Consider the following 9,270-nt stretch of genomic DNA (forward strand, 5'->3'; position numbering starts at 1 on the left):
TAAAAAAAGCAGTTAAAACCTGGAAAACTCAATCTCAGAAATCCAAAGTCCCCAAGCTGGAGTGCCCGCAGACCACCAAGTCATCCACTCCCCTCCAGATCCTGCCTGGCATGAGCTCGCTCATCTCCTGAGCTTGCTCACTCCTCCATGTGAGGCTGCGTGGGAGACATCCTGGGGGGCTGGAATGGTCAGTGCAAGGACCCTGGGGTCTTTTTTGCTCTTTGGAACTCCTCCCAATAAATATTTGGGAGAAAATCCCTGGGGCTGGGGAGATAGCTCAGTCGGTAGAGTGCTTGCCTTGCAAGCACAAGGCCCGGGGTTCCATCCCCAGCACCCCCCCCCAAAAAAAAAAAAAAGAAAATTCCTTACAAAGAATAATTTCGTATCTGGAGTTAGCACCCAAGACCACTCAGCAGGCCACTCAGCAAAGGGGCAGTTCTGGTCCCCTGAGAAGCCTGTGATCCCTGCCTCTATGGAGGTTAGTGACAGGTATTAGGGTCCAATTCTGGTCCCTCACCTCTTTCTTCACCAGCATCCCTCCAGCCTGGAAACAGCTAGTGTCCTGTCCCTTCTTCATTTGTCCTCAGCTTGTTCATTACCCACGGACCTTGTGGGGAAGGTGACCCTCTTCCTGCGCCCTGCCAGCCAGGTGACACCAAGCCTCTGGGTCTGTCTCACAGACGACACAGCCAGGTGGAGGGGGCAGAAGCTGCAGCCTGACCGGCATCTCCAGAAGTGGGCCAGGGTCTGGTGAGCACTCAGGCCTCCCACCCAAGTCAGTCTTGGGCCAGCCTGCCCCACGCGGCATGCCTGGGGAAGCAGTGCCCACCTGCTGGCCCCTCGCCTCAGGCCCTGGCCAGGAGGGCTGGCAGCTGGACTCTAGCACCATCATGGTCCAGCCCAGGGTGGGGTCAAGAGGAGTGCCCTGGGGCGGGCAGCCAGGCCTTCCGGTTGGCTGGTCATTGGACAGGTGGTTGCAGGCAAGAGGAGGCAGTTGAGGACGGCCACCCTCCCCTGTACAGCAGCAGCTCAGGTCTAGGGGAGGTGCTACAGCTTTGGGGACAGGCAGTGAGAAGACGCCCAGGGCAAGCATGGCCACCATCCCTGTCCTCACACCACACCCAGGAGTAGAGGGTAGCCAGGGCCACACCCAAGGCATTTCCTGGCCTCTGGGGAGGCTCTGGACCCCACCCAGCGTGACAATATGCATTCAAAGCTAGTTCAGTGTCTTGGCCGGCTGGCCAGGGCTCGCGGGTACCCTTCCCTCCAGCACTCCAGCGGGAAACTCACTGCCCAAAACCGGCGGGTAGAAAAGGAGCTGCGCAAGGCATTTATTTGGAATGGGCACATGATTGCAAAACAAAATATTAAAGACAGGACGTCTGACAAATAACATCAAAATAAATAGAGTCCAATAAGTTAGCGCGCCCGCGCAGCGGGGCGAGGGTCCGCACGCGGGAAGGTCCTCCTCTGTGGGGCGCGGAAGCGGCGCCTTGTCCCCGCGCGGCCAGCGCTGGACCGCCCGCCCGAGCTCCCGCCGACCCGGGCACCTCTTGGGCTCCTGCCCAACACCGCCATGCGGCCAGTTCGGCCAGACCGGTCCAGGGTGGCTCTGTGGGGAGAGGACTGGGTCAGGCAGGCGTACCAGAGCGGGTCGGGGCGCAGCCTGCGGGTCCCCGAGACTTCGACGCGAGTGGGGCGAGGGTCGCTCCTGCCGCGCACCCCAGAGACGCCGCGGTGGTGCGGAGCCAGGTCCCCTCTCGAAGTGTCCCCAAGGCGGTCAGACCTCCCTTCGGGACCTGAAGCTGACGTGCTCCGACGGGCGCGGGTCTCCGGCCGAGGATCGCGGCCCACACCCCCGAGGGCGCCCGGGGAACGGCCCGCCGCCGCCCGGGATGCGCGGGGCGACACTCGCCGCGGCGCGGGCTCAGGGTGCACGGGCCGCCCCGGGCTCGGGCTGCGCGGCGGGCGCGGCGCGCTCCTGGCGGCTGCGGAAGTGCTCCAGGGCGCGGCGGTTCTGGAAGTCGATGAGCGCCAGCGTGATGGCCGCGTTCCAGCAGCTCTCGCCGGCGCAGCGGAAGTCGATCTCCTTGCGGTCGGTGGTGACGATGGTGAAGTAGACGTACTTGCCCGTGCGCTCCACGCAGTCCACCTTGAGGATGGAGTGGAAGCGCAGCTCCTTGGGACGCGCGCCGGGCCCGGCGGGGAAGAGGCGCAGGCGGTCGGGGGTGAGCACGCCGCGCTTCTTCTTCCACAGCTGGAACAGGCTGTCGCTGCGCTTCTCCAGCTCGCCCTCGCGCAGCACCTCGCCGGGGGTCTTCATGTCGGGCGAGCGCGGGGCGGCGGCGGCGGCACCGGCTGTGCGCCCGGCGGCTGGCTTGGCCCTTATGTAGGCCCCGCCCCGCGGTCACGCCCCCGCAGGCCACGCCCCGGGCCCTCTGGGCCGGCCCGGCCCCGCCGGCCTTCCGGGGCTGGCCTCCTCGTCGGCCCCTGTCAGTCCAGGGCCGCCTCTCCTGCCCGCGACGTCCCAGCTGCCTGGTCGGGCAGGGTGACTCCCGGTCCCCACCCCACCCGGGCGCCGGCCCCGCGGAGGAATGCACTGCAGCCCGCCCTGCCCACGGTGACTCACGGCCGGGAAGCCCCGGGAAGCGCCCGCGGGCCCCGAACTGGTCCGGGAAGGGGAACAGTAGGGCCGGGACCGTACGCCCAGGCGACCCGAAATCTGGCCCTGCCGTTCCAGGGCTCCTGGGGCCGGAGGGTCGCGGCCCGCCTCATTCCTCCCAAGCCCAAGCCATCTGTCCTCCTCAGGGTCGCTTTCCAGGTCACCCCAAGACCCTCCCCAGAAATGGTCCTGCCCCAGCAGGGTTTATTGTCCGTCTTGGCACCCAGGGACTGCCCTTGAACTTCCCCTCTGAACCTGTTCTCCCTTCTGTAAAATGGGGACAGTGACCGTTATTAGATCAGGCAGCACAGGAAAGGCGAGAGTAGCACCCTGCAATACTCAGCAAGCAGGAGGAGGAAGAGGTCCACCCTCCTCCCTGGGCCCTCGTGTGTCCCCCGCTGAGAGAGGGCTCCGACCGGGGACCATGCAACCCAGACGGCCGAGAGGCCCCTGGCGGAGCCCAAGGGAGCGTGGGGGTTGACGGGGTGGCGGCCGGATAAGGATATCGGCCCACAGGACCAGCCTGGGGGCCAGGGGCCGCGGGGGCGGCTGCGTCATTGCCTTTCAGTCGGGCAGCCTGGTGGTTTTATTTATTGTCTTCCTTTAAAAGGTTTAATAGGAGCAGGAAGCCAAGGCCAGCTCCTCCTGGTTCCCAGGGGTGGGGGTGGCGCCCAAAGTACCCCTGAGGGGTGCCAGGCTGCTCCAGGGGTAGTCCTGGCGGGGTGCTGCAAGGAAGTCCTCATAAGAGGGTGAGAACAGCCTCCCCCAGCTTCCTCATTTGCAAGATTGGTGCAGAGTGAAAGGGCAGGTCCCTGGTTCAAGACATGAAGATTTCAGGAGTGATAGTGGGGCATAAAACCCAGTTCCTGAACCCGCCCTGCCCCGCCTTATGTGTCCTGGACAAGCCCCCAACCTTCCAGAGCGCAGCCCAGGTTCCTGGTCCTCAGGGTCACTTTGAGGAGTTAAAGGAGGCTTGCTGGCACAGACGGCCAGGGACATGGCTGGCTGGGGTGGGTGTGAAGGGCCAGGTGGGTGGGTGAGCGTGGGGCTGGCCAGGATTCTGGCCTGTGGAGGAGTATCACCAGCATAAGGACTACTGACCAGCAGCAAGCCCTGCCTGTGACCTGTAGGGGGAGCAGGCCAGAAGGTGGGTAGGTGGGAGATGCCCCAGCGGGACCCTCCATTAATAGGGAGTGAGCTCCCCATCTCAGCAGGCATTCAGCTCACTGGTCAGCTGTGGGTGGGTGGACAGAACCCAGGATCCAGCTAGGGGAGACCTCAGGAGGCTGCCAACTCTGCCTGGTCCCTTCCCCAGCAGCTCAGTCACTGTCCTGCACTGTCCTGTGTGGGTCATGGGCTGGGCAAGAGGCTCCTTTGGGAAGTGAAAGGTAGGTGGAAGGACAAGAAGCAGTCACTGCAAGCCCACAGGTGCCCAGTGCACTGCCTGCAACCCCCAGACCCAATGGAGCCCCCAGCCCACCTCCCTCACTCAGAACCCGCCCGTGCTCAGCTCCAGGCCTCCCAGGCACCTGGCTTGCCTGAGCACCTACAGGTCAGGCTGGAGCCAGGGCCTCAGAAGAGAGGGGAGACCCACTTCACTCTGGGGCATGCGTAGGGAACAGGTGACCGGGGACTGGGGACCATGGTACCAAGAGGACAGCTTGGAGGAACTGGGGGGGGGGTCCCAAGGAGACCCCACAAGCTCTTTGGTGTCTGCACACCCAGCACTGAGCCCAGACTCTACCCCTAGCCCAGAGAACTCCTGAGGGGCTCTTCTAACCCTCCGGGGAAGCACCCAGGAGGCAAGTGCAAGGAGAGGCCCCTGCTCCCCCCAGCCTGAGCCCGTGTTCTCGGGGAACCTGGCCCGCCCGGGACAGCGCCCCGGGAACAGTGCCCCGGGGACAGTGGCCAGCACGGGGCGCTGGGAGGCTGGATGCAGAGCGTGGAGCCCTGGTGGGGGCCCTTCAGGGGCTTCCTCAGCCCAGCCCAGGCCCCTCTGCTCTCCTCACAGACAGGGTCAAGACCAGGTAGGGCTGTGACAGCCCCTGATGGACTTGGGGCAGGCCAAGGCCAGACCCACCGTCAATATCCCCTACCCGGAGGCCTGAGGAGCCCCTGGGCCAGACAACCTGGGCTCCTGCCTGGCCAAGCCACATGAGCCTGCTTAGGACCCTGGAAGCTGCTCCTAGCCTCCCACCTCTGTGACACCCGGGGGAGAGGTCACCTCCTCACAAATGCTCAAAGGGAGCAGCAGTGTGCAGCGGTCATACTGCCCCCAGGCCCTGCCCCATGCCGTGCCCCTGGTGGGCCACCTGAGGCCCCTCTGGAGGACGGGGACTGTGGTTCCTATTTGTGAGGACCTTGGAGTAGGGATGAGGAGGAGGCAAAGCTCTACACGCGGCCCCAAGTGAGGACTGCGCAGCCTCTCCGGCCACTTGGTGGGCAGGAGCCTGGAGGTCCTTCAGCAGTGTGGAGACTAGAACCCACCAACTTCCTGCCGGTACAGGGCCCTGGTGTGGATCTGGGTTGCTCCCCCTGGGAGCTGTGTCCACCAGGGTTCTGGGTCAGGCAGGTGCTGGAGAGGAAGGTGCATACCCCAGGAGTGGTACTCAGAGAGGTGAAGCAACCCAGCCGGGATCACACAGCGTTCCAGAGCCCTGTTCGGCTTCCCCTGCAGTCCCCTGCCCATGCGGCGGGGACAGGGCGGGGCCATGTTGGCTCGGCCCCATGCTGGTGGTATCAGGCAGCGCCAGTCCCAACCACGTTTACTAATATTATCTGAGGGGTCGCATCCAGGATTCACACAGAACCTGGGCAGAGGGCCCCCACTGCGGGCAGCAGCGGGTCAGACTGGGTCCCCAACATCTGGCCTAGACACTCACCGTCCCGTCCAGCTGCCTAGCCCTTGGCGCTGGAGCCCAGCAGTGGGCGGATCAGGGACTCCTCTTTGAAACTCCCGAGTGAGGTCACTTCCCCACGGTGATGAGGCCAGCCCTTCAGGCACTCACCCAACCAGTTGGGCGATCTGGGCCTGTGAGGAAGCCCTGTGTCATAGTGCCCGGCTGGCCGCCTGGGGCGGGATGCCGCCCCTTCCTGTGGGCGGCTGAAGGACGTCTCCTGCTCCCCCCTGCGAGGACCCTCCTCTCCGACCCTCCTCCAGGAAGCCCCTGGGATCGCCAGGGCGGGTTGAGGCCTGCCGCCCCGCCTCCGTGCACCTGCTGCTCTGGCCCCTGAACCTGCTCACACAGGAGCCTGGGGCCTGGGCGCTGGAGTCCTCTGACCAAGGCCAGGGCCCGTGACGCAGGCCCTCCCAGGCTCTCCTCCCGGCCACAGCCCGAGGAAAGTGAGAGGCCAGGGCGGAGATGGCAGACTGCCCAGCAGCTTCAGGCACCGTGGCTCGGTCTGGGGCTGTCCCACCTCTGCTTCTGAGCCCCTGGGCTGGAGTCTGAAGCACAGGCTCTGCCCCAGTGGACAGAGTCCTGCTATCCAGGGCAGCCTCCCCTCCTGGGAGTAGGGGTGAGTTCTATTAATTCCTGGGCGCCCACTGAGAAGTGGCCCCCGGAACGAGCGTCCCCAGGGCCCCGTCCAGTCAGGAGGTCATCTGCCTTGTGTGTGCCACCGAACAGCAGCCCTGGCAGTGTGCGGGGAGCCCCAGCTGAGGCACACTGCAGGGCACCCAGCCCAGGTGGGGTCACCCGATGGCTGGACAGGATGATGTGGACCCTCTTGGGTTTGGGGATCTGCCCTCAGCAGCTCTGTCGCTCACAGAATGGAGAGGAGGAGCCAACTGACATGCAGGGGGCTCCTTAAGACTTGAGTGGATGAAGGAAGCAGGAGGGGACTGAGGTGGCCCCGTGTCCTGGAGGGCAGTCAGCCTCCCGAGGCCCCTCGGGCACAGAGACTACGTCTGCACCCCACCCGCCCAGCTGGGCTTCTCCTTTGGCAGGTAGGGGGCAGGCCACCACAAGAGTCTTCAGTGAGTTCTCTCCTACTTCAACGAATTACCAAAATTAGTTACCAGTTGTTGACATGGAAGGTAAAAGAAGGCTGGTGCAGCGGCCATGCCTGTCATCCCACCTACTGGGAGGCTGAGGCAGGGGGGTCACAGGTTCAAGGTCAACCTGGGCAACTTAGTGAGACCCTGTCTCAAAATTAAAAATAAATGCACCTGTTTCCTCACACATTTGAACAGGATTGCCAGGGGGTCTGGTGGCTCCACCTCTGAGTAGTCACAGAACTGAAAGCAGGTACTGAGACATTTGCACAGCAGGGTCACAAGAGCCAGGGAGGAGGGCTCCCGTGCTTGTGGGCAGAGGGACAGACATGGAATATCTCCATCCAGAAAGGAAGGGCATTCTGACACACGCTGTATGGCCACCATGCCAATCAGCCAGGCACAAGGTGGACACCGTGCTGTTCCATGAGGCCCAAGGGCCCGGGCTCCATGGGGCGTGGGCGTGGAAGGCACAGGTAGGATGGCTGCACACAGGTAAGTGTGCCCAGTGCCAAATGCCGGCCGTGGTCAGGAGGCTGGCAGGCTGTGCGTAGTGCCTGGGCCATCCCCAGGGTTTCTCAGATCTGTGCTGGGCCGCACCCTTCACTCCGCAGGAAGCACTGACCTGGTCCGACTGCTGGACGGTGGTGGGGCTCCAGGGCGTCTGCCAAGGCTGTGTCCACTCCCATCTGGGGCAGGTGCCCATGTCCCCATAGCCAGGCCCAAAAAGGACACTTTAGACTTAGTCCACTTTACCCATCTGATAGCCAAAAACTGGGGTCTTTTCCTTAGCAACTCTGCCCCCACCCCGCCCCCGTGCTGGGGATTGAACCCAGGGCTTTACCTCTGAGTATAACCCCAGCCCTTTTTATTTTGACTCAGGATCTCCTTAAGTTGCTGAGGTTGGACTGGAGCTTGTGGCCCTCCTGCCTCAGCCTCTGGGGTAGCTGGGACAGGTGTGTGCCACCATGCCCAGCTCCATGGGTCTTTCTGTGCCATGTCTCCGGGTATTTATGGCCTCTTGCTTGATGGTATCTCTCCTCTCCTATCAGCCCAGGACGAGCTGAATGGTGGCCCCCAAACCACATGTCCATGTCCTGATCCCCAGATCTGTTAATGTGGCCTTTTAGGAAAAAGCTGTGACTGAGGGATCACCTGGTCAGCTAAATGCCACCTCCAGCATCCTCATGAGAGGTATGTGGAGCAGAAGGCCCAGAGAGGAGGCCATGGGAAGACAGGCAGATAGAGGGCCAGGGCCACGAGTCAAGGAAGCCTGGAGCCCCAGGGGCTGGAGGAGGCAGCCGGGAGCCCCACAGCCTTCCGCGAGTGCAGCCCCAACACACCCTGACTTCCACATCCTGGCCTCCAGAACTGGGACTCAGTTTAAGTCCCCCATTGGGATCATTTGTTCAGCAGCCCCTGGGGGTGTGGCCTGAGCACAGGTTCAGGGTCCAGATGGATGGGTACTGGAGGCTGCAGCGAATGAGGTCAGAAAAGACCCCCATGGCAGGAGCTGAATGGTGGCCCCCAAACCACATGTCCCTCTGAAACTAAGAACAACTTCCTCAGGCTGAGAGCAGAGGCTGAAGCTGCAGCCCCCCAGCTGGAAGCTGAGAGTGGGCAGTGAAGGTGCCCAGGAAGCTGAGGGGTGCCAGCTCCCTTCTGGCTCCAGATGGGCTTGCTCACTGTGCACAAGGACTTCCTGCCTTTCGGCCCACTTTGTCCCCTTCTCAGGCCAACTACATCTCCATACCTACATCACCCAGCTCTGGTTTCCAGAAGTTGTAGCAGCTTGTTGGGTGGGGAGGCGGGAGGAGAGCAACCGGTTGCTTCCCAGTTTGATAAACTGCATGAAGTTCTTGTCTCCCTCTTTTGCCCGTGTCTTATGTGGTGGGTGGAGGAGTCTGGCCAGCTGAGACCCTGGCAGGGTCCCTGGGCTAGGCTGCCTTCAGGAGCTGACCTTCCTAGGCCAGGTCTGGACTGAAACTCTGCCAGGTTCAGGCAGAGAGCTGGAGGCCAGGTCCCTGGATCGGTCAGACCTGAGTGGACGTGGCACTGTGGGAGGCAGGCAGTTCTGGCATCTAAGTCACAGGCCTGTGAGGGCAGAAGGCAGGCTCTGACCCAGGAGGCCAGGGAGAGCATGCTTGGGCACAATCCTGTGTCCCTCAGGAGGTGCTGGCAGGGGCTGCCTTCCCTGTCTGTCCCTCCTGCCTCTTGGGAACACAATGACACCTGGCCCACCCCATGACCCAGGTTACCATGCTGCTCAAGTCCCCTCACCTAGCACCTGGTTCACGAGATCTCTTCTGCACGCCATCCTCCTCTATCCAGTGGGGGCTCTACAGCAGACCCCTCACTGACCCCAGCCCTTGTCTCCAGCTGTGTCCAGGTCTGGCCCCTCTGTAGCCCTTTGTGAATGGGCTGAGGGCCCCCTTTGTCCCCGGCCCTGCCCTGAGGTGACCCCAAGAGCAGGGCCTGGGGTGTATCACGCAGCTCCTCCCAACCTCACTGCAGAGCTGGGAAGAGCGCAGGCGAGACCCAGAGCCTCTGGCCCCCTGCACTGCACTCTCCTGGCTCTCGGGGGCCAAGGCCCAGTCTTCTGCCTGGATGGGAG

At 63.1% G+C, this 9,270-nt stretch overlaps 1 protein-coding gene across 1 annotated transcript; it reads right to left on the minus strand.

Annotated features, from left to right (window-relative positions):
• Window positions 1-1,307: 1,307 nt before the first annotated feature.
• Window positions 1,308-2,539, minus strand: Phlda2 (pleckstrin homology like domain family A member 2). The gene has a single exon (XM_047517303.1). It carries the CDS (start codon window positions 2,321-2,323, stop codon window positions 1,928-1,930), a length of 396 nt encoding a protein of 131 aa, XP_047373259.1. The 5' UTR covers window positions 2,324-2,539; the 3' UTR covers window positions 1,308-1,927.
• Between the last annotated feature and the right edge of the window lie 6,731 nt (window positions 2,540-9,270).

The sequence above is a fragment of the Sciurus carolinensis genome, chromosome 11, assembly GCF_902686445.1.
Source record: "Sciurus carolinensis chromosome 11, mSciCar1.2, whole genome shotgun sequence".
NCBI classification, from domain to species: domain Eukaryota; kingdom Metazoa; phylum Chordata; class Mammalia; order Rodentia; family Sciuridae; genus Sciurus; species Sciurus carolinensis.